Source organism: Scyliorhinus canicula, chromosome 2 (assembly GCF_902713615.1).
Source record: "Scyliorhinus canicula chromosome 2, sScyCan1.1, whole genome shotgun sequence".
NCBI lineage: Eukaryota > Metazoa > Chordata > Chondrichthyes > Carcharhiniformes > Scyliorhinidae > Scyliorhinus > Scyliorhinus canicula.
The window spans coordinates 227,362,719-227,387,884 of NC_052147.1; the positions used below are offsets into that span (position 1 = coordinate 227,362,719).

Genomic DNA, 25,166 nt, shown 5'->3' on the forward strand with positions numbered 1-25,166 from the left:
TTGCCATCCCCTGCCCCGATACGACCAAGACAACCTTCATCAAAGCCCTCCACTCCATTTTCTCCCTGTTCGGTTACCCCGCGTACATCCACAGCGACCGGGGGTCCTCCTTCATGAGTGACGAGCTGCGTCAATTCCTGCTTAGCAGGGGCATCGCCTCTAGCCGGACCCCCGGGGTAACGGGCAGGTCGAGCTGGAGAACGGTACAGTCTGGAAGGCCGTCCTACTGGCCCTGCGGTCCAGCAATCTCCCAATGAAAAGAGGTCCTCCCAGACGCCCTCCACTCTATTCGGTCTCCCCTCTGTACTGCCACAAATCAAACATCTCATGACCGTCTTCTTGTTTTCCCCAGGAAGTCGTCCTCAGGATCCCCGCTCCCGACCTGGCTGGCCACCCCCGGGCCCATCCTGCTCCGGAAGCATGTGCGGGTGCACAAGTCCGACCCGTTGGTTGAACGAGTCCAGTTACTCCACACGAACCCGCAGTACACGTACGTGGAGTATCCCGACGGACGACAGACACCGTCTCCCTTCGGGACCTGGCACCCGCCGGCGTATGGCCACAACCCCCAGCACCAGCACCCTCCCCCCCGTCCCCAACCGCCCCCGGCGCCCCTGCAACCCAGCGTACAGGAACCTCCTCCCCAGGCCAGAGCGTCGTTAGCACCGACCAGGGGTACAGACACAGGACCACCACTCCGAGTCACGGACGACCACCGCTCCAACGTCACCGGCACCGCTGCGACGGTCCAGCAGGACATCGAAGGCACCCATCAGACTGATCGAGTCGATTTGATGTTCCACTGGACTTTACGGACTCTTCGTGTTTGTACAGTGTTCCTTGCATATTCCTTTTCGTTTTTGTTTGTTCCTTATTGTTCATATGTACACTGTGTGCAGTATTGTTTGTTTTCCTTTGCACATTCGTCGCGGGCCAGTGGGCAGCCACCAGATACCTCGGTACACCTAGCTCATACTACCAGTCCTACGGGGTGCCCCCCCTCCCCCCCCCCTTTTCTCTCTTCTGCCCCCCCCCCGGCTTCTTTCTCCACAAGGGGTAAATGTGGTAGTATGACTAGGGTGATTACGGTACCTCAGAGCAGTGCTGCCATTGGGGCAGATGACTTGCTGCCCATTGGCTCAGGCAGGTCATGTGCCGCTCTGCCAATTGGCTGAGGCTAGTCATGTGACTGCTCACCGATTGGCCGAGAGGCTGGTAGCTCCGCCTAAGAGGCGGGGTATAAGAACCCGTACCAGCTGGCAGTCGGCCTTTCTCTGCAAGTCGACTACCGGGCACACATCTAGTATATTAAAGCCTGTTGTTTGGAACTTAGTCACGCCTCGAGTCCAATTGATGGTGCATCACACAGGTTCTAGCAAAATTAAAATCAAAGGGAAAACACGAGTGATGGGAGTCAAGCCTAGAACAAAAAGATGGTTGTAGGTCAATCATTTCAGGCCCCAGATACCACTACAGGAGTTCCTAAGAGTAGTGCCCTAGGAAAAATCATCTTCAATTTATCACTGAACTTCCTTGCATCATGTTTGCAAGCATGTTTGTGCAGTTTGCAGTACAACCTGCAGCTCTTCAAACATTGAACCTACCCATATGCAGAAAGACCTGGACAACATGAAAATGAAATGAAATGAAATGAAAATCGCTTATTGTCACGAGTAGGCTTCAATGAAGTTACTGTGAAAAGCCCCTGGTCGCCACATTCCAGCGCCTCTCCGGGGAGGCTGGTATGGCAAACATTCAGGTTTGGGCACAAGTAGTAACATTTATGCCTCATGCCACACAAGTGGCACGCAAATACCATTTCCAACAAGATAATATTAACAATTTTCCCTTGATATGCAATGGCAAATTCCCCCACAATCAACATCCTGTCTCATTCGCCACTCGTCAAGCTATTGCTACATAAAACTCATGGATAAAGCAATGGAATTCAGATCTATGCTAATCTCCAAGCATCTACTGACTGGTCTATTAGATCAGACTCCCTAGAAGAGTTGCCAATCACTTGATATGGAGGCTAAGCATGTGGATGAAGAGGGAAAGAGCAACACCATGGCCTGGATGGTTTCCTCCATTGTTCAAGACAGGGTGTGCATACACTCTGGAATCTCTCTCTCAGATCTTCACTCACCTCATGTTGTACATTCAGCACCACCTTACAGAGAACTCCAGATGCAGATCAGCAGCCTGCAGCTGAGTGTGGGCCTGTTTTCCCACAGTAGTGCCAGTGGCCTCTGCTCACTCAGCAACTGTTCAGACATGTGTAGTATTTTCAGCAAGTTGATGACCCCTAAATAAAGTGCAAATAGATACACACCAACATGAAACTCTGCTGGCAGAATGTGCGGGCAATAATGTGATTCTGACCCCTCAAGAGGTAGATGGGACATCAGCTCGGTTCTAAGGGGGCTGTTTAGCAAAGGGCTAAATCACTGGCTTTGAAAGCAGAACAAGGCAGGCCAGCAGCACGGTTCAATTCCCATACCAGCCTCCCCGAACAGGTGCTGGAATGTGGTGACTAGGGGCTTTTTACAGTAACTTCATTTGAAGCCTACTTGTGACAATAAGCAATTTTCATTTCATTTATTTCTGGAGGCTGACCCAAGAGAAAGAACAGAAACATCAAGGGTTTTGCTTCCTAAACAAGTGCCTCAAGAATCAACTGGCATTATGATCTATGTGGGTACAGTGGATGGTCTGGGTGCCATTGGGCGTCAAGAGACTACTCAGCCTCTTGACACCTGCCTCAATTGAGCAGTTTCTATACTGCCCAGCCAATCCCAGAGCATCCTCTTCAGTGGGTGTGAAGGTAGTGTGAAATGGCACCCTGCCAGCTTGGTTACATTTTTTGCATTGTGGGTTCCTGCAGGAACAACAAACAGTATTCATTGCCCTTCAATGATAGGCACAACGTGTAGTGGCTGGTAGTCTAGCTGTCCATTTTAAAGGCACTTAATGCACCCCCCCCCCCCCTCGATGTTATCTAGCAAGGGTCACCACTGAGTGATGAAACCATTCATCTTCCAAATGCTACTGCAGCCTGACCCCATGGATTTGCCCTCCCCAGCAACCTCACCCTCATAACATTAATGGAAGAGAGGTATGGTGTGGGGAACTCACCTTGGCAGAACAAAGGTCATTCTTGCACTTGTGGCACTGCAGCAAGGTTCCAAGGCCACCTCAACGGATTGCTTTGGTAGGGAAGTATTTTCCGTCTGTCCCTGGGAAAGAGTACCTTCAACCTTTCCCGAGGATCCTAGAGCAGATACTCCAAACCGATGTGCCTTGGCACAGAAAACCCCATAAAAAAGGTACCGCAAAATATCTTTCAAAGTGATAATTAAATTTAATCTTTTGTGGTCAGCATCTCCCATGTGCTGATGAACTTCGGGTCCCATTGGCCGCACCTGGGGTTCGGAATTTTGCATATGGACCTAACCGATGTAAAACATCAGAACTGCACATGCAAGGCCCTTTCCAGCCAGCACATGCATAGTTCAGATTGCTAACATAATACATTCCAAACCACACATATGCAGCCCTTTCCTGACCGACATGCCAGGTGCTTTGGGAATTGGGAGATGAAGACAAAGACCCCGTACGCCTGCACAATAACACCAAAAAATGGCATAAAATCAGTTGGAGAAAAAAAAGGGAGACGTTAAAAGAAAAAATGTTCCCAGTAAGGGAAGAGATGGAGGCAAGAAACTGGAACCAATAAAGAAAAAAGGAGAAACAGGCTCCAATATTGCATCTTGACTTGCAAGTTAAGAAAACCAAAGCTTTTATTGTACCAATGAAAACTGTATTAAATAGTGGCTTGACATGTTTTTAGGGGGAATCTAGAGATAAAAGGCTTTAATGGGAGGGAAGTTCATTTGGAGAAAATGACAAGTTGTGCCTCAAAACATTTTTGTAGTACAAAAGGGTACCATGACTTAAAAAAAAAAACACTGGCCTAGAGGAGAACCTCCAGGGAATCACCAAATCATCCGTAACAGCTGCCTCGGTGTACAAATCCCTACCGAGACAGGTCACCCCAACCCCCTCCCACTGGCAGTTAATTGGACAACCAGTGCAAGATAGCATTCCATTGGTTTGGGGGGGGCGGCAGTGGTGGAAAGAAGGGGACCGAGTTGTAAGTGCCAGAGGCACCTGGTCAAAGTGGTGGGACTTCAGTTCTACCTGGAAAATTATAGCCGCAGGGTTATTATGGCCCAGCAAGCGAACATCTGACATGCCATTCCCCTGTTCTTGTCAGTAGCCCTGCAAATTTACTTACAAATGCCCTTCTACTTCTCTTTCAAAATCAATCATTTCTACCATCTTCACAGAAAGCGAGTTCCAGGTAATTGACACATATTGCTCAAAAATAATTCTTCCTCACCTGCTTTTTTTCCTCAAAACTTCCACTTGTCGTCTGCTACTGGGAACAGCTTTTCTTTGTTTTAACTACATTGCAGTTTCTCTTTGTCCACTTTATCTAAACCCAACATAATCATGTACATCTCTATCAAATTTCCCTTCAATGCATGAAAAATCCATCAAAAAAATTGACCTGGTTCGCCTTAGGCGAACATGTTAAATATTGACATTCCAGAACTATGAAAAGTCAACAGAAGAGGTCTCGTAACAGTTAATAACAAAATCTAATAGCAGCTTTCCGGGCTGGGAATAAGCCAGCCAGAAGTCAAAATTTTACAGGTTGTAATTCAAAACTTTATATTGAAACATCCGGTGCAGAGAAAGAGTAGATCTGCATTAGAGATAAAATGGTGTTAAAATGATGAAGCTGAAAAAGGTGTGGGTAAGGATGAGCAGAAGCAAAAAAAAAGTTATGCATAGGCTCACTATTACAATAGCAAAGCTATTACTAACATCTACATAACTCTTATAATGCTTGTTTCACGATCAATATGCATGAGCACAAATTCAATAACAGCCAGTAGTAAATCCTGAAATTTCCCGAAGAGGCCAGCAGTCCAAGAGTTAAAAATTACATTGGTTATAATGCCTATAACTTCAGATGAAGGGACAATGGATTTGGATTACAATTCCGCTCATAGTTCCTTACCTGGAAAACCCCTAGATACACTGCCATGGAACTTTAAAGTTGCAGGTATATGTTTCCATTTAACAAATTATGAATACAAATGGAACATTTTTTAAATCTATCAACTGAACAATGACACTTTTACCTTCGATGTGCCTTTCGTAGAAAAGTACAACCCAGATCGTCTCAAGACAAAGTAACATTTCTTCCATGTCTTCCTTCCCTGCTCTCTGGCATGAAGATAGCCATGGATCTCAGGACACATGCTTGTATTCAGGAAATTCTGAAAACACAAATTTCAACACTTGAGGTTGAGGGTTTGAGACAAAGAAACAAGAGCATGGGCCGGGATTCTCCGATCCCCTGCTGGGTCGAAGAATCCCCATGGGGAGGCGCGAATCCCACCCCGCCGCGAGCTGCCATATTCTCCGGTGCCCCGGTGGCATTTTTGAGGCAGTGGCGGGATTCCCGCCACGCCAAGGGCCATTGACAGTGGCCCGCCGACAATTCTCCAGGCCCCGATGGGTCAAGCAGCCATCCATTTTTGGCCAGTCCCACTGGCGTGAATTACTCGACAGTGGCCCCCCCGGTGATTCTCCAGGCCCCGATGGGCCGAGCGGCCATCCATTTTTGGCCAGTCCCATCGGTGTGAATTACACACCTCACGCACGGCGGGACCTGGCAGGTGAGTATGCATGGGCAGTCCTTGAGGGGAACGCGTGTGATCTGAACCTGGGTGGAGCCCCCACGGTGGCCTGGCCCACAATCGGAGCCCACTGATCTGTGGGTGGGCTTGTTCCGTGGGAGCACTTCTTTCTTCCGCACCGAGCCACTATGGGGCTTCACCATATTGCCCGGGGGCCTGTGGAGAGAAGCGAACCCCCCCGAGCTTGCGCGAAAATACGCCAGTCGGTCTGTGCATGCGCAAAATCACGCCGGCCCTTCGGCGCTGGCTGGAGCCAAGGGGTAATTTAGTATGGCCAATCCACCCACCTAGCCCCCAAAAACACAGAATTCTGTACTTTTGAGGGGGCTGTTAACGCCGGAGTGGTTGGCGCCAGTGTTCCCGCCGGCGAGTGGACTTTGTTCCCAGAAGGGAGATTCCCACCTATTGTTTTACTTATTGCCTCTAATTTAGACATCTTAATATTAGCCAACTGTGCGGAGGTCTGAAGTTCACTTGGGGTTACCAACACATTGCCTTTCAAATAGAATTGAGATGCATCGCAGCTGCATGACAGTCGTCAAATCCAGACATTGGCTTGTGGGTGCGAGAGTCAATTCCACACCTCAGACTTTTTATATTGTACCATTCTTTTTCTTTTTAAACAATGAGGCCATCCCTCTAATTCTCTGTCACACCAGAGCTTTTGCTAGTGCAGGATTCAATCTCCCCTCTGAGGCACCAGTCATTCTGTAAAGCCATCTTTGCACAATGTTCTCCTAATACCATGCATCACCCACTGTCGTTCCATCTCAGCAACTCGGCACTGTGGTACAGTGGTTAGCACTGCTTCCTCACAGCTCCAGGGACTCTGGTTCAATTCCAGCCTTGGTTGACCGTGTGTGGAGGTTGCACTTTCTCCCATGTCTGAATGGGTTTCCTCCGGATTCTCCGGTTTCCTCCCACAGTCCAAAGATGTGCGAGTTAGGTGGATTGGCCAGGCTAAAAGCATGCAAAGGGTTACGTGGGGTTACTGGGATAGGGTGGAGGTGTAGTTTGTCCTTCCAAGGGCTGATGCAGATTCAATACACTGAATAGCCTCCTTCTGAACTGTTAATTCTGATCTCTTTCCCATTGCAACAACCCCGTTCACTGGGGTTTAATCTCACCCTCATCCGTTCAATCTCACTCACCACGTCACTCCTACTTACCTTCTCATCGTTTTAGGACTCCAACATCCTCACCGTCTACCCACCCTTAAAATCCGACCCACAGCTTCTCACCAAGATATCGCAACACCTTAATCCTTGATAATCACCTCGACTCCACTTGCCCCCTCCTCCCTTCATGCACTATACTCACATCCTCTCCAACTTTACTATGCCAGGTCTTCTACTCCTATGTTTTTGGTCACTTTCCTGTATCTCTCTCCACTCAATTCTCTCCACCTCTTTACAGCCCCATGTTCCTGTCATTAACCCCCAGTCAATCTCAAACTGACTAACTGCATATTCTCTGGGTCTCCATTTGCCAGAATCCCCCACCCCACCAAGTGGACCTTCATCTTCACTCCCACAGTCCAAAGATCACGGGCGGGATTCTCTCAGCCCAGGGCCAGGCCGGAGAATCCCCACAACTGGCATGAATCGGGCCACTCGATCCTCCGCAGAATTGGTGCCATTGGTGCAGTGCCAGTTGGGTGCGGCACCGCCGTCGTAAAAAACCCCGAGTCCCGCTGCCACCGTCCACACCTGCTCAGCCAGCGGGAACTCGGCGAGGAAGGGTCTGGGAGGGGCCTCTGATGTGGCCTGGTCCACGATCGGGGCCCACCAATCTGCGGGCTGGCCTCTCTGGCTGGGGGGGCTTCTTTCTTCCGTGCCGGCCCCTGTAGCCCTGCGCCATGTTACGTCAGGGCCAGCACGTTGAAGGGAGCCACTACGCATGCACGGATCCCGCAGTGCCCAGTCCACGACAGGATCAGCAGCTGGAGCGGCGTGAACCGCTCCAGTGACATGCTGGCCCCCTGTAGGGGCCAGAACTGCTGATCCCGAGGCCGCGTTGACGCCGTCGAGAAACGCGACGGTGTTTCCAACGGCGTCGACACTTAACCTCGGGATCACAGAATCCCGCTCCACAAGCTTGTATATCGAATGCACAACCGATTTCAGCCATTCATCCCCAGACCTACTGGAGCACAAAGTGTTAAGAGCTTAATTTTTCTCTGTCAAAACAATGATGTCATTGTCATGTTGGAGAGCAAATATAATTTCCAGCTTTCAACCGATTCGGGGGAAACCATAGATTTGAGCCAGCGAAGTGGGACAGAAATTTTCGGAAATGGGAGGAGAAGGGGTTTAAGACACCAAAAGATTTGTTTCTTGCGGGTCAGTTTACAGGATTGAAGGAGCTGGGAGCGAAGTATGGGCTGGAGCAGAGGAAATGTTTAGATACATGCAGGTTCGAGATTTTGCCAGTCGATACACAACTTCCCAGTGGAGCCAGCCTCCATGTTGCTGGAGGAGGTGCTGACTATAGGGGGGACTGGAGAAGGGAGTAGTGTCGGCGCTTTGCGGGGCTATTTTGGAAGAGGAGAAGGCACCACTGGAAGGGATCAAAGAAAAGTGGGAGGAGGAGTTGGGAGAGGGTATAGAGGACAGGTTCTGGTGCGCGATGCTCTGGTGAGTGAATGCCTCCACCTTATGCGCGCGGTTGGGGCTGATCCAGCTGAAGGTGGTATATAGGGCACACCTCACAAGGGTGAGGATGAGCTGGCTCTTTGAGGGGGTAGAAGATGTGCATTAATGTTTAAAAGGGGGGGGGCGCAAATCACATTCATATGTTTTGGTCCTGTCCAAAGCTGGACGATTATTGGAAGGAGGTTTTTAGGATAATCTCTAAAAGTGGTGCCCGTGAAACTGGATCCGGGCCCTCGGAAGGCCATAGTCGGGGTGTCGGACCAGATCCCTGATTCTTTTTCGTTCTTTGGTTATGTTAACATGCGGGCAGTTGTTTGGGTGTTGGTGGGAGGATGGGATTGTTGTTGTTGATATGGGAATTGAAATTATATTTCTTACTGCTTATTGTTTAGTGTTGGTGGTTGCAAATTTGGGAGAGAATGTGAAAAAGGAGGATTAAAATATATTTTTTTAATTTCCAGCTTTCAATACCAACTGCCTTCCTACAGCCTTGTTGCTCAGTGGCGCGCTGTTCGCCGAGGATGAGATGCTGTAGTCCCGCCGCTTGTCAATGGGATTTCCCATGAAAGCGACTCCACACCACCAAGAAACTCCTGGGTGGGGGTGCGCTGCCAGCAAGATCGCAACAGCCAGAGAATTCTGACCAAGGTACAGCAAGTGGTAGGCATACTACAGAGTGTAATCAGGGGTGTAACCAGCCCTTAGCCTCCATTGCCGCTCCCATTAAGAGGCAGATGGAAATATGACTTGGACCTTGCACCTAACCCCTCTCCAAGAATTGAGAATTAGGCAGCAAGGTTCAGAAGACCAAGAATGTTTCTTCAGTAGGACACAGGTCAGCCCTCAAAATGTCTTTGGCTGCTGCTTCTGGACATCAGTCACAATACCATGAAGCTAGTGGCCATTACAGCTGCTGCAGGATTCTGGACAGCGCAATAGTTGCAAACCCCCCCCATTTCTTTTTTAAGAAATCAGTTGAGAGGTCAGCCAGGAGGCAGGCCTACACATGCAGTGTTTGGGTCCAGGCTAATGACCTGAATCTGCAACTATTATCAGGTTGACACAAAGGTCAAGCAGAATGCAATTCAGATTTGTTCAGTCTTCTTCATGTCCCCATGGGGTGGGTTACTGGCCCCAGTATGTTTTGTTATTTACTACAGAACAAAAAAAAAGGGTGTTTTAAAAAATATATATAACAAACACTTTCCATCTCAATTTTACATATGCTGTACCTGTATTAACTGAGAATGGCTCAAACTTCCATTTGTCTCACTGGAACTAGACACCATGTGTTCTGGGAAAAACTGCTCGAGAAAAAGAAAAAGAAAAAGAAATCAAATGTCAAGGAATACTTGGCAGGGTGAAGGCAAAGTACAATACAAGCATTCGAAGTTAAATATGCTGAACTCTGATGCTCATTATTCTGGCACTTCAGCAAAAAAAGAAAAAATGAATTTTACTTTTTACATAAAGTTCTGCATAAAGTTCTGCACTTTCAGCCCAAATGTTTTGTTCAAAATCTCATGCAACTACACAGAGCTTTACTCCAAGGTTACAAAAGAAATTCCAACTCTCCACCCAAGCAGCACATCAGTAGGCCATCCACCATAGACATAGACCATACAATGCAGGAGGCCATTTGGCCCATCGAGTCTGCACCTACTTCAGCCCTCACTTCCACCCTATCCCAATTACCCAATAACCCCTCCTAACCTTTTTGGGGGTCTGTGGTAGTCGGGCTTAGAGGTATTACGGTACCTAGGTTGATGCTGTAAGATCATTGGTGTGGGAGGTACCGGAGACAGCAAGATCATTGGTGAAGCCTGCCTGCTGGTTCCGCCCAGTAAGGCGGAGTATAAGAGTCTGTGTCTCCCTAGCTGCTGAATTCTGTACCTGCGCTGCTGGGGGAAACATCTAGCCCAATAAAGCCTTCAATTGTACTCCAATCTCGCTTTGAGAGTTATTGATCATGCATCAGGGTCACTAAGGGCAATTTACCATGGGCCAATCCACCTAACCTGCACATCTTTGGACTGTGGGAGGAAGCTGGAGCACCCGGAGGAAACTCACACAGACACGGGGAGAACGTGCAGACTCCGCACAGACAGTGATCCAGCGGGGAATTGAACATGGGACCCTGGTGCTGTAAACCTACAGTGCTAACCACTATGCTACCGTGCTGCCCATCTCATGCCCTACCACCATTTGGCTCGTCTGATGCTGACAAGGTAGGTAAATATGATGGTTTGCGTGTGGCCAGCTGTGAAAGAACATCTGGTGATGGGAGGAAGATATTGGGGCAGTGATACTGTGCTGGGCCTCAGGTGACTTTTTGCCATTATCCAGGCCCCTTTGGGGTCCAATAACAAAAGGAAAATACAGGCCGCAAATGTTTTCTGTCAGCCTCAACAGCTGTGCAACCGTTCTAACCCCCAAGCTACCCACGGGGACGACCCATTTGATCGCCCCGTGGAGCAAACACTCCCCCGCTGTGGGTGGAGGCCCAACAATAAGCTCGTTAATTCACGAAGATAAAGTCGGTCCAGGAAGGAGCCGGCATCTCGGGATGGTCCCGGCTGGGACTTGAACTGTGGCTTAGTTGCTGTATATCCTAGCTGCGAGTGGGAAAGAAGCTACTTTTGACTCACCTTTTCTGGACTCTTCCTCAACTACTAATAGCAACTTCTGGCTGCAACACAACTGCATTTCCCGCAATAGAATTTAAGACGCTCCATACCAGGGGCTGGTTTAGCTCACCAGGCTAAATACCTGGCTTTTAAAGCAGACCAGCAGCACGGTTCGATTCCCGTACCAGCCTCCCCGGACAGGCGCCGGAATGTGGCGACTAGGGGCTTTTCACAGTAACTTCATTGAAGCCTACTCGTGACAATAAGCGATTTTCATTTTCAGACAGGAGTTTCCATTTTTGTTCTTGCTGTCGTGAGAACTTTCAAACTAAATTATTGGGCTTGGCATTTAAAACACCTTTCATAAAATAATGGATGAAGTTCATTGAAAAGGCCAAAATCACAAAATATGGCAGCAGCATTTAATTAATTTGGTCAAAGAGTGAACTATTATTTGGAATTAGAACAGCTTTCCCTTTTAGACTGTGCTGTGTACAGGGCCAATTGGGCAGAAAAGAGGGGAACATTCAACAGACTGGATGTACTGTGTAATGCTTGCCCAAATTTTCCATCCATTCTTTTAAATAAAAGACAATTTTGGCACAATGAGGAACGATCCTTGCTGATTAATTTCCCTCAATGCTCACCACCTAAACAACTCTACAAGTATGTGCTACAAGAGTTAAAATCTGGACACCTTTTTGATGTCCCATGCTGTATAAAATGAGAATGCAAATGGTGTCAAAGATACAACAAAATACACGTTTTAGCATATCTAATTTGCTCTTTCACATTATAAAAAAAGGTAAATTCAGCTTTCCTTTAAAGATAATACAATGTAAACAAGCCGATTAAACAAGCCACAATCAGTACTGGTATCATGATGACACATTCATTTTTCCTGCAAAATTACTGCTTTGACTTACTGAAGGGTTTTTAAAGAATTCATATTTTGCATAATTTTTTCTGAAGTACAATCTGCTGTCTGTGTCCATCCCCCAGGTTGATTGCAGCTGAATCACTGATTCATGATCTTCTACAATTCTTTCTATACAAGAAATTAAAGAAGGATAAATGACAAACAATTTCAGGAGCATTAATCCTTTGTTTCACAATTTGGTTGAAAAACTGAACACGCTATGTTCATAGTGGCAGGAGGTCTGTCGGGAAGGTAAGTTTACCTCTTTAAAAACTTACCTTCAGAGCTGTAGGAAGTCGGCCGTGGGGATTTCTGGGAAGATTTGTTAGTACCTGTATACAAGTTGGGTGGTTGCTAAACTCGAGACACTACACTTGTAGTGTCCCCCCCCCTTCCACCTCCTCTAACCTAGGGGGTTGAGTGAATAACAGGTAAGCTTTTCCTTTCTTTTTCTTGTTTTATCTAGAGGGGATGGCAGGGAAGGCAGTACATTGTTTCTCCTGCAGAATGTTTGAGGTGAGGGACGCCATCAGTGTCCCTGCTGATTTCACCTGTGGGAAGTGCACCCATCTCCAGCTCCTCAGAAACCGTGTTAGGGAACTGGAGCTGGAGTTCGATGAACTTCGGATCATTCGGGAGGCAGAGGTGGTCATTGATAGAAACTTCAGGGATGTAGTTACTCCGAAGAATAAAGATAGATGGGCGACGGTGAGAGGGGCTGGGAGGAAGCGGTCAGTACAGGGATCCACTGTGGTCATTCCCCTTAGTAACAAGTATACCACCTTGGATACTGTTGGGGGGGGGGGGGGGGGAAAGAGGACTTACCAGGGGTAAGCCATGGGGTACAGGTCTCTGGCACAGAGTCTGTCCCTGTTGCACAGAAGGGAAGGGGGAACTTAACCATAAATTAAAATTAAATAAATCAAATTTAAATAAAATAAACAAACATAGTCATCGTCGTCGTCCCCTGCCACCCCCCCCCCCCCCCCTCCGGGTTGCTGCTGCTACTGTCCCAGTACCCTATCGTTGAGCCAGAAAGTCAATGAAAGGTTACCACCGCTTAAAGAACCCTTGCACCGGAAAAGAGGAGTAGAGCATTAGTCATTGGAGACTCCATAATTAGGGGGATAGATAGGAGATTCTGTGGGAATGAGAGAGACTCGCGGTTGGCATGGTGGCTCCCAGGTACCAGGGTCCGCGATGTCTCAAATCGTGTTTTCAGGATCCTTAAGGTGGAAGAGGAGCAGCCCCAAGTCGTGGTCCACATAGGCACCAACGTCATAGGTAGGAAAAGGGATAGGGATGTAAGGCAGGAATTCAGGGAGCTAGGGTGGAAACATAGATCTAGAACAAACAGAGTTATTATCTCTGGGTTGTTACCTGTGCCATGTGCTTGCGAGATGAGGAATAGGGAGAGAGAGAGCAGTTGAACATGTGGCTACAGGGATGGTGCAGGAGAGAGGGCTTCAGATACCTGGATAATTGGGGCTCATTCTGGGGTAGGTGGGACCTCTACAAAGGGGATGGTCTACACCTGGACCAGAGGGGTACCAATATCCCTTTGGGGGAGGGGGGGGGGGGGGGTGGAATTTGCTAATGCTCTTCGGGAGGGTTTAAACTAGTTCAGCAGGGGGTTGGGAACCTGAATTGTAGCTCCAGTATACAGGAGGTTGAGAATAGTGAGGTCATGAGTAAGGTTTCTAAGTTGCAGGGGTGTACCGGCAGGCAGGAAGGTGGTTTAAAGTGTGTCTACTTCAACGCCAAGAGCATCCGGAATAAGGCGGGTGAACTTGCGGCATGGGTTGGTACCTGGGACTTCGATGCTGTGGCCATTTCGGAGACATGGATAGAGCAGGGACAGGAATGGTTTTTCCAGGTGCCAGGGTGTAGATATTTCAGTAAGATCAGGGAAGGTGGTAAGAGAGGGGGAGGGGTGGCATTGTTAGTCAAGGACAGTATTACGGTGGCAGAAAGGACGTTTGATGAGGACTCGTCTACTGAGGTAGTATGTTCTGATGTTAGAAACAGGAAAGGAGAGGTGACCCTGTTGGGAGTTTTCTATTAGCCTCCGATAAGGTCCAGAGATGTAGAGGAAGGGATTGCAAAGATGATTCTGGATAGGAGCGAAAGAAACAGGGTAGTTGTTATGGGGGAATTAACTTTCCAAATATTGACTAGTAACGCTATAGATCGAGTACTTTAGATGGGTCTGTTTTTGTCCAATGTGTGCAGGAGGGTTTCCTGACACAGTATGTAGATAGGCCAAAGAGAGGGGAGGCCATATTGGATTTGGCACTGGGTAATGAACCAGGACAGGTGCTAGATTTGGAGGTAGGTGAGCACTTGTGATAGTGACCACAATTCACTTACGTTTACTTTAGCGATGGAAAGTGATAGGTATATACCGCAGGGCAAGAGTTATAGCTGGGGGAAAGACAATTATGATGCGATGAGGCAAGACTTAGGATGCATCGGATGGGGAGGGAAACTGCAGGGGATGGGCACAATTGAAATGTGGAGCTTGTTCAAGGAACAGCTACTGCGTGTCCTTGATAAGTGTGTACCTGTCAGGCAGGCAGGAAGTGGTCGAGCGAGGGAACTGTGGTTTACTAAAGCAGTTGAATCACTTGTCAAGAGGAAGAAGGAGGCTTATGTAATGATGAGACGTGAAGGTTCAGTTAGGGCGCTCGAGAGTTACAAGTTAGCAAGGAAGGAAGAAAGGAAGGAAGGAAGAGAGAGCTAAGAAGAGCCAGGAGGGGACATGAGAAGTCTTTGGCAGGTGGGATCAAGGATAACCCTAAAGCTTTCTATAGATATGTCAGGAATAAAAGAATGACTAGGGTAAGAGTAGGGCCAGTCAAGGACAGTAGTGGGAAGTTGTGAGTGGAGTCCGAGGAGATAGAAGAAGAGGTGCTAAATGAATATTTTTCATCAGTATTCACACAGGAAAAAGACAATGTTGTCGAGGAGAATACTGAGATACAGGCTACTAAACTAGAAGGGCTTGAGGTTCATAAGGAGGAGGTGTTAGCGATTCTGGAAAGTTTGAAAATAGATAAATCCCCTGGGCTGTATGGGATTTATCCTAGGATTCTCTGGAAAGCTAGGCAGGAGATTGCTGAGCCTTTGGCTTTGATCTTTATGTCATCATTGTCTCCAGGAATAGTGCCAGAAGACTGGAGGATAGCAAATGTTGTCCCCTTGTTCAAGAAGTGGAATAGAGATAGCCCCGGTAACTATAGACCAGTGAGCCTTACTTCTATTGTGAGAAGACAAAGGGTGGTTGTTGATGGGAAATGTTCAGCCTGGAGTTACTAGTGAGGTACCACAAGGATCTGTTTTGGGGCCACTGGTGTGTGTCATTTTTATAAATGACCTCAAGGAGGATGGGCGAGTAAATTTGCAGATGACACTAAAGTCGGTGGAGTTGTGGACAGTGCGGAAGGATGTTACAAGTTACAGAGGGACATAGATAAGCTGCAAAGCTGGGCTGACAGGTGGCAAATGGAGTTTAATGCAGAAAAGTGTGAGGTGATTCATTTTGGAAGGAATAACAGGAAGACAGAGTACTGGGCTAATGGTAAGATTCTTGGTAGTGTGGATGAGCAGAGAGACCTTAGTGTCCATGTACATAGATCCCTGAAAGTTGCCACCCAGGTTAATAGGGTTAAGAAGGCGTATGGTGTGTTAGCTTTTATTGGTAGAGGGATTGAGTTTCGGAGCCAAGAGGTCATGTTGCAGTTGTACAGCGGCCGCATTTGGAGTATTGCGTGCAGTTCTGGTCGCCACATTATAGGAAGGATGTGTGAGCATTGGAAAGGGTACAGAGGAGATTTACAAGGATGTTGCCTGGTATGGAGGGAAGATCTTATGAGGAAAGGCTGAAGGACTTGAGGCTGTTTTCGTTAGAGAGAAGAAGAGGTGACTTAATTGAGGCATACAAGATGATCAGAGGATTATGAGAGCCTTTTTCCTCGGATGGTGATGTCCAGCATGAGGGGACACAGCTTTAAATGGAGGGGAGATAGATATGAAAATCGCTTATTGTCACGAGTAGGCTTCAATGAAGTTACTGTGAAAAGCCCCTAGTCGCCACATTCCGGCGCCTGTCCGGGGAGGCTGGTACGGGAATCGAACCGTGCTGCTGGCCTGCCTTGGTCTGCTTTAAAAGCCAGCGATTTAGCCTGGTGAGCTAAACCAGCCCCAGATATAGGACAGATGTCAGAGGTAGGTTCTTTACTCAGAGATTAGTAAGGGCGTGGAATGCCCTGCCTGCAACTGTAGTGGACTCGCCAACATTAAGGGCATTTAAACGGTCATTGGATAAACATATGGATGTTAAGGGAATCGCGTAGATGGGCTTTAGAGTGGTTTCACAGGTCGGCGCAACATCGAGGGCCAAAGGGCCTGTACTGCGCTGTAATGTCCTATGTTCTATCTCAGTTAGGTGCAGAAGTTGAACTTCACCCATGTCCCTATATGACAAGGTTAATAAGTTATGTATTTTCCTGGTTAGTAGAAAATTACCATAAACTGAGCTGCAGTAATAAAAGGGACCACAGTGGAAGAATCAAGTGCCTATAATTGCATGTAATTGATACATTTAAAAATATAATTGCTCTATTCTCTTCAATGGTATACCAGGTTCATCCTGAGATCAGTTCCGTCTTCAAGCAGATAGGTCCCAGTTTCAGCTGCTGATCTATACAGCGTTTTAAGCATTCATCTTCCCCAACTTTCAGGTTCACACTGCCAGATTCCATTTCCTCCTTATCCCACTATTCATGCTGGTACGGTAGGGCTACAGGTGGTGCCTGGGAGTTGACTCACATAACCCTGTAGCACCAAAATTGATCAAACCAATTCCTGGAAAGTGCCTGGAAGACACATCCCGTAATGCTGCTCACCTTGGTTGTCACACATAGCTAGCTTCCAGTCCCCATTTCAAAGCTTTCTGCAAATCTGCACTCATTTTGTGCCATCCAATCTAGCTTTGTATATTGTACTCCTGCACTGGTTTCGTAAACTGAAAGTCTATGCCATTCTAAAAATCTGATGGTCCAAGTTTAGTTATCAATCTACTGGCCCTTTCTTGAACTGAGCCACTGATAATACAGAATTTAACATCCCACAATCTACATTTTCAATAGTCAACTGGGAACCCTTAGAAAGAGTTACGTTCACTACACAGCCTCAAGTTTGCTACCTTGGATTAGCCCTACTCCATTCATAATGCCTACCAGAGGCCAACTCACTCCCCCTCCTCCCCCCACCAGATATCATCATCCACAATCAGCAATGGCTCCGAAACCAATCCCGCCACGTCGCATTAGTAACTGGTCCCTAGGCAGAACAAGTTCTTTAAAAGCTTCGCCGTACAAGAATGCAACCAATGCCTATCCAACCGAAACTCTAACCACTAATCAGAGTGGAGTATCTGGTACATTATCATTAACTTTTAGAAAATCATGGAAGTCAGATTGATCCAAGGAGATCACCACTCATTCCATCATGCCTCTGCTATTTCTAGAAAGAGCTATCTGGATAGCATTGTCCCACCCCTGTACTCTCTAGGATGCTAGGCGCCATGGGCAGGGGCTACCAGGCTAGCTGGGCAGGCCAGCTTATGGAAGCACAGTGGGGGATGAGCAGGTGGAGAGTGTGTTTATGGGGGTCGGGATTGTTAATTTTGTTATGGGGTAGGGTGTGGCGGTCTGTCGCTGATCGGCGGGGAGGCCCGGCAGATCCATGGATGTTTGGGCAGCCGTGACCGAAGGAGTACTCTTTTTTTTTTTCTCCCCCCATGCAAACAAAGTGTACTCCCAAATTGATTTTTTAAAGTTATGGATAGGACTTTGTTGGTGGGGGTGGGTGGTGTTCATCGGGTACTGAGCGACAGCAGTGTCGGATCATGCCCTGCACTGGCTGGTCTTACGGATGAGTAAGGAGGGGGGGGGGGGGGCAGCGCCTGCACTGGAGGTTAGATGTAGGACTATTAGCAGAGGAGGCGGCGTGTGTGTGTGGGCGAGGGAGGCCATTCAGAGGTATGTGGAGATAAATGATACGAGGGAGGTCTCGGCAGCTACAATATGGGAGGCGTTGAAGGCAGTGGCGAGAGGGGAGTTTCTCAATAGGGGCACACAGGGAGAAGCGGAGCGGGCGGAGATGGATAGATTAGTGAGCGAGCTTCTCCAGGTAGCCAGGAGGTATTCGGATGTCCCATGTTGTTGAAGGAGCGGCAGAAGCTGCAGATGGAGTTTGGGTTGCTGTCTACAGGCAAGGCAATGGGGCAACTGAGCAAGGCAAGAGGAGTGGTGTATGAATATGGGAGGCGGCGAGGAAGATCGGGAAAGTGAAGGACTGAGGGGGGAATACAATCCTGGACCCAGTTGGATGACTGGGGTGCTTAGGGACTTTTACAGCAGGCTGTACAAGTCGGAGCCAGCTGGGGTGGAGAAGATGAAGCAGGTTAGCAGGACTGGAGTTTGAGGGTGGAGAAAGTGCTGGTGGAGGGCCTAGGGGCCCAGTTGGGCTGTTTGAAGTGGTGGAGGGGCTGGTGGCAATGCAGTCGGGCAAGGTCCCGGGGCCGGATGGGTACCCAGTGAGAGTTTTATAAAAAAGGTTTTCAGGACTGCTTGGGCCCCTGCTGGTAAGGGCATTTAATGAGGATAGGGAGTGAGGGTATCTCCCCCCCACCCCCTCGATGTCACAGGCCTCAATTTCTCTCATGCTGAAGAGGGATATGAACCCTGAACAATGCGGGTCGCACAGGCCAATCTCCCTTCTAAATATAGAGGCCAAGCTGTTGGCCAAGATCTTGGCTTGAAGAATAGAGGAGTGTGCGCCAGGAGTGATGGGGAGGACCCAACGGGTTTTGTGAAGGGAAGACATTTGGTTCGGTTAGTGGAGCAGATGAAGAGGGACTTCAGAAGGTTGGATATGCTCCTGTTGTCACTGGCAGGGAGGATGCAGACCGTAAAGATGACGGTTCTCCCAAGGTTTTTGTGCATATTTCAATGCCTACCAATTTTTATTCTCCAGGCTTTCTACAAGAGGGTGAACGTGGTGATCTCTGGGCGGGTAATACCCCACGGGCAAGGTGCTGCTGGAGTGGGGTAGAGTTGGGGGGGGGGGGGTGGGGGGTGCTGGCCGTACCTAATTAGGAACTACTACTGAGCGGCGAATATAGCAATGGTCAGGAAGTGGGTAGTGGGGGAGGAGTTGGTGTGGAAGTGGGTGGGAGGTGGCTTCATGTCGGGGCACAAGTTTAGGGGCGCTGCTAACAGCACTTCTGCCATTCTAGCCAGCTCGTTAATCCACAAGCTGGATGGTAGTGGCGGCCTGCAGAGTGTGGGGACAGTGGCGGAAGCACATGGGGGTGGAGGAGGCGTTGGTATGGACAACTATCTGTGGCAACCATCAGTTTGCACCGGGGGGGGGGGGGGGGGGGGGGGGGGGGGGGGGGCAGCTGCCAAGGTGCAGATTTCCATGTTTGGACGAAGAGTTTGATCTGCCCAGGGGAAATGGGTTCCCCTACCTGCAGATGTGGGTCTTTGCATGGAGGCAGTTCTCTACCCTTCCGCACCTACTGCCCCAGGGGATACAGGACAACAGAGTGTTGAAAACAGGAGTGGGGGAGGGGAAGGTCTCGGAAATTTATAAAAGAACTTATGGAATGGGAGGGAACCCCGATAGGGGAGGTAAAGCAAAAATGGGAAGAATTGGGAAAGGAATTAGAGGCGGGATTATGGGAGGACGCCCCGAGTTGAGTTAGCACGTCCTCGTCGTGTGCCAGGCTTAGCCTGACAATTCAAGGTGGTTCACAGGGTGCATATGACTGTGGCCCGTATGAGCAGATTTTTGGTGTCGAAGACCCGGGAGTAAAAGAGGCTGATGTTTTGGCCTTTGCCTCCCTGGTAGCCTGGAGACCAATCTTATTGGCGTGGAGGGACTCGGAACCCCCAAAATCAGGGGTATGGGTCAGTGACATGGCCGGGTTTCTCAGGCTGAAGAAGATTATGTTTGCCCTGAGGGGATCGATGCCTGGGAGGTGGCAGCCGTTTTAATCGACTGCTTTGGGAAAGTTGTCAGCAGATGCAAGGACGGGGGGGGGAAAAAAAGGGAGACTCGGGAACTTTGTATGCAATTCACATTGGCTGGTGGGTGTTATTTGTTCCTCTTGATAATTGTTTTAAAATTATATATGCCTTAATAAAAAAAATTACAAAAAAAAGGAGACTAGTGAAACAAAGAAGTTTCCAAGAAGTCTTTAACCTAAGACACTGGAACAGAGCACTCGTTCAGTAAAGACGGACCGAGCACAGAAAAAGGCTGAGACACCAGAAAGATATCTGAAGTGATTTTCAGGTTTGGGAGATTTTACTACAACCTGTGGCATGAGTTGAAACAACAATGGAAATCGATGGCTGGATCTTGGGAGTTTGTGTAACAGCAGATAAAACAAAGTAAATCTAAAAAAAAGAGGGTGGCATGGTAGCACAGCGGTTAGCACTGTTGCTTCATAGTGCCAGGTTCCCAGGTTTAATTCACAGCTTGGTTCACTGTCTGTGCGGTGCGGAGTCTCGATGTGCCTGCGTGGGTTTCCTCCTGGTGCTCCATTTTCCTCCCACAAGTTCAGAAAAGACATGCTGTTAGGTAATTTGGACATTCTGAATTCTCCTCGCGACTAGGGGCTTTTCACAGTAACTTCATTGCAGTGTTAATGTAAGCCTACCTGTGACAAGATTATTAAAATCCAGGACTGGATTCACTGTTAAAGTGGAGAAGTTTGTATTAAGAGTCATTTGTAAAACCTGGGCTGAAACTGCTAAGGGAACGCATTGTCAGGAGAAAAGATTTTAAAAGCATCCAAGTAGAACTTAGGAACTGTCATATGATCATCATCTGGGGGATTTGGAGAAGAAATCCACAGACAGTAACTTGGGTTCAGAAGTATTGACCACAGTTATCTGGTGTGCTTAGAAGGGGAAGTGGTGTGTTAATGAGACCATTGCACCTTAAAAGGTGTATCTTGCAATCTTTAATAACTGTAATTGTTAAACTAAAGGGATATTGTATCATGGTCCAATTGTCTCACGTGTAAAAAATGTTTTATCCTGTGACTGTTTATGGGATGTGGGCATCCTAGTAATGCCAAAATGTATTGCCCATCCCTAATTTCCCTTCAGAATGTGGTGGTGAGTTGCCTTCTTGAACAATTGCAGTCCTTCATATGCAAGTACATCCACTGTGTGTTAGGGAGGGAGTTCCAGGGTTTTGTCCAGTGAATGCGAAGGAACGGCAAAATATTTCCAAGTCAAGGTGCTGAGTGGCTTGGAGGGGAGCCTCCAGGTGGTAGGGTTTCCAAGTATCTGCTGCTCTTGTCCTTCTAGATGGTAGTGGTCATGGGTTTGGAAGGTGCTGTCTAAGAGTTACTGCAGTGCCATCTTGTAGATGGTACACAAGGATGTCATTGTTCAGTGGTAGAGGGTTTGAATGTTTGTGGAAGAAGTGGACTGCTTGTTTCTGGAAGGTGTTCAGTTTCTGGAGTGTTGTTGGAGCTGTACTCATCCAGGCAAATGTGAGTGTTCTAGTACACTTCTGACTCAGACTTGTGCCTTGTCAATAGTGGACAGGCGGCGAGTTACTCGCCGTAGAATTCCTCGCCATTGACCTGTCCTGGCAGCCACAGTATTACTATGGCTAGTCCAGTTCAGTTTCTGATCAATGGCAACCCCCAGGCAGTTGACTGTGGGAGGGGATTTAGAGATAGTAATGCCATTGAATGTCAAGGGCAGTGGTTAGATCCTCTCTTGTAGAGACGGTCATTGCCTGGCACTTCTGCAGCACAAATGTAACTTGCCACTTGTCAGCCCAAGCCTGGATATTGTCCAGGTCTTGCTGCATTTGGACATGGACTGCTTCATTAGCTGAGCAGTCACAAATGGTGCTGGACATCCCCACTTCTGACCTTATGATGGAAGGAAGGACATTGATGAAGCAGCTGAAGATGGTTGGGCTAAGGATACTACCCCAAGGAACTCCTGTAGTGATGTCCTGGAGCAGGGATGATAGACCTCCAACCAGCTTCCTTTGTGCCAGGCATGACTCTGACCAGCCACAGAAGACTGGCTCGTAGGAAGGCCTGAACCAAACTGTACACAAGTTTCTGTAAATGTGTACTTGGCCATATTGGAGTATGTCAAATATGCAAGAAAAGTATGCCTGTTTAAGGGGTGTGGGGGGTTCACGGCCACCGTTGCTGTTGGGATACCATTTTGTTATGAATGTGTTGGTTTAGCATCGTTCTGTAACTTGCCAGACACAAAACATGAAAACGAAGAAAATATTTTTTAAACTTCTGGCAGTTAAAGGAGATACTACAGCAGGTTGAGGAAGGAAGTATTTCTCAAAAGGTAGTGGGGATTTATTTATTTATTTATTTTTAAAATTCAAACAAGCTCCTAAGGAAAAGGATGTTGAAGCATTTTTTTATTTATTTTCAAAAAAAAAAATAGCTAAACAGATGTTCCAAAATAAATTTGGACAAAGTAGACTAGTTGTTAGAGCTACTGAGGTGTATACATCATTGTCAAAGAAGGTCTTCATCGTCATCATTTTGATCCATGGATATATACTTCTGTCAATTGTGTTGTGACTCCAGGTCAAGTGGGCTGGAATTGACAGCTAGCACAGGGGGTCATAACAAAGGTATACCGGCAGAAGTTGAAATGCAAGAAAACAGGTGTAACAAAACATACTGACTTGAGAGGATAAAGCAAAACAACTGATCATCGGATATGGGCAATGATGGAAAGAACATATGAAGCTCTGAGTGGTGGATCTCTCAGAACAATTTAAAGGTTCACTTCCTTTGGTCATTAGGATGCATGCTAAGGAACAAAAAATCTCAACAGGCAGCAGAGTTGCCGATGATTACAAACCGATCCATGAAACCAAACGTTTTTTCCTGCCATCTTTTTAAAACACGGGAAAAATAGAGATGAAACATGGTCCTTCAAATGAAAAAGTGAAAAAGGGGGATTGGTTACGAGAGAGAGAGCAAGGGAGAAGACTTCCCTTTTACATCTGAGAAAATAAGTAAACAAATTAAAATTGAGAAACACTAGAGCAGATCAATCATTGATGTACATGGGAACATATCGATCATTAATAGTGGCTGATGATGAAACTTCCTGGATTACAAATTGTATGAAGGAAAACATCTCAGGAAGAGATATGAATGGAAGGGGAAAATTAAGAACCACGCAGGAAAAGTGGAACATTTGACTGTTGAAGATTTGGAACTGTCTAAAAGATAAATTTGAAAAAGTAAACTTGGCAACAGTTGATCTTCAGTTTAAAACTTGTTGGAAGGATCAGAAGTATTGCGGGAAATGCCTTGAACAACGTAAATCAAAATAACTGATTGAATGCAGAATTAAAAAGCAAAATTTTTCAAGTGCACAGAACTTGAGAAATAGAAGGATGGAATGGAGTATCGCAATTAAAATGTTGTTCCCGGGATTATAAAATCAATTGTGGAATATTGATACAGTTGATCAAGCAATAATAATACTGATGTATCAAAGTAATGGACAATAAGAACAAAATTGGTAATTATGATTAAGTGATCTTTGAGTCAATGATCAGAGACTCGGATTTAAAAATAGTTGGAAGAACGGCAAATGAAATGGGAAGGATTAGAACAAACTCGAGAGCAAGTGATTGACATGGCTCAAACAGAATTGAAAAGAAATGGGACTGGGGGAAAAAAAATGACTATCACAAAAAGAACAAACAAAGCAACTGTACGATACCAAGAGCGAACACAAGAAGCAACTTGAAATGTGACCATGTGTCGGTCCTGATCATGCGGTTAAAATTGATTGTTTTGGTTCAATCATTGTAATTATATATTGTACCATATGTTATTATGAATTATATGTTATTGTGAACTAAGAAAATTGTACTTATGATGGAACACCAGACCAATGTTACTGGTCATGAAGATTTATTCCTTCCAAAAGGGAGAGGTGTGAGGAGAACAAAAGTTAAGGGATTTGTATTGGTAAACATTGGAAATAAGGTATGGTTTTATGTGTGTATAGTTTTAAGTGTGCTTAATTTAATATTTCTGTGTCTGCAAGAGTAAAATCTATAGTTAGACTCATGCTTGGCAAAGGTGTTTTATGTGTGGGGGTTGGCAAATTCCAACTGTATTTCTATTGTGCTTAGAGGGCTACAGTGCGAAATATAAAAGGCATAAGCATGTGGGTGTTGCTTAGCAACTGGGGCCTCAAAAGTACAGAAGCTTGTAAGTTTTAGTGCAATTTGTGGGAAGTTGGAGGTAGGTAGCTTTAGTAGAATTTGTGGGAAGTTGGAGATAGGTAATGAGAAAGAAGGCAGTGAGAGAAGGTAGCTCTGAGCTCTGTTAGAAGCAGTTCAGTTGTTTTAGAAAGCTAGAGTGGGAACAGTCCTCACTTTTCAAGAAGAAAAGCTATACCATGCAGTGATGATGAAGAAAAAAAAACATGCAGAGTCAAGAGAAGTTTCCAAGAAGTCTGTTCGTGGCACAGTGGCTAGCATTGCTGCTTCACTGCTCCAGGGACTTGGTTTCAATTCTGGCCTTGGGTGACTGCCAGTGGGGAATTTCCAGTGTCGTGGGTTTCCTCTGGGTGCTCGACTTCCTCCCACAGTTCAAAGATGCGCAGGTTAGGAGGATTGGCCATGCTAAATTGCCCCCTTATAGAGTGTCCAAAAGGATAGGTGGGGTTACTGGGATAGGGTGGAAGCTTGGCCTAGAGTAGGGTGCTCTTTCCAAGGGCCGGTGCAGACTCAATTCCATGAAGTCTGAAGTTAAAAAGGTATAGAACAGTGAAGGCAGAGAGCTGAGAAGGAGTATTGTACAATAATCCCACTTTATGTTAATTTTTTTTTAATGTTAAAACCTATTTGCGATCCTTTGACTCTGTTCCTCCATGTTTTTAAAGAAAATGTTAGTCTTTTGAGCCAAGGTTGCAATCTGGGAACTTCCCACCCAGTTAGAACACCAACTAGGATCGCAGCAGCTGCTTGGAGGACTACCCCATGTTTTGAGAGTTCCACAATGTAGTAACTAAAGTTCTTCATCCCCGATACCATTCAAGTAAACCACCTCCATGTTCTCCCGGGCTTTGACACTCTAAAT

The 25,166-nt window shown here is 46.9% G+C and overlaps 1 protein-coding gene across 4 annotated transcripts in view; it reads right to left on the reverse strand.

Moving 5' to 3' along the window:
- LOC119961991 (growth factor receptor-bound protein 14-like) overlaps positions 1-25,166 on the reverse strand; it is a 302,798-nt gene that overhangs the window by 84,196 nt on the left and 193,436 nt on the right. For 3 of the 4 annotated variants that reach the window (XM_038789692.1, XM_038789693.1, XM_038789689.1), the window contains 3 exons: positions 11,985-12,106; positions 9,664-9,738; positions 5,217-5,354 (listed from right to left, as the gene is read on the reverse strand). In XM_038789692.1, coding sequence (XP_038645620.1) covers positions 5,217-5,354; positions 9,664-9,738; positions 11,985-12,106 — 335 coding nt within the window. The remainder of the gene's footprint in view (positions 1-5,216; positions 5,355-9,663; positions 9,739-11,984; positions 12,107-25,166) is intronic. The other variant, XM_038789690.1, reaches the window with a different exon arrangement.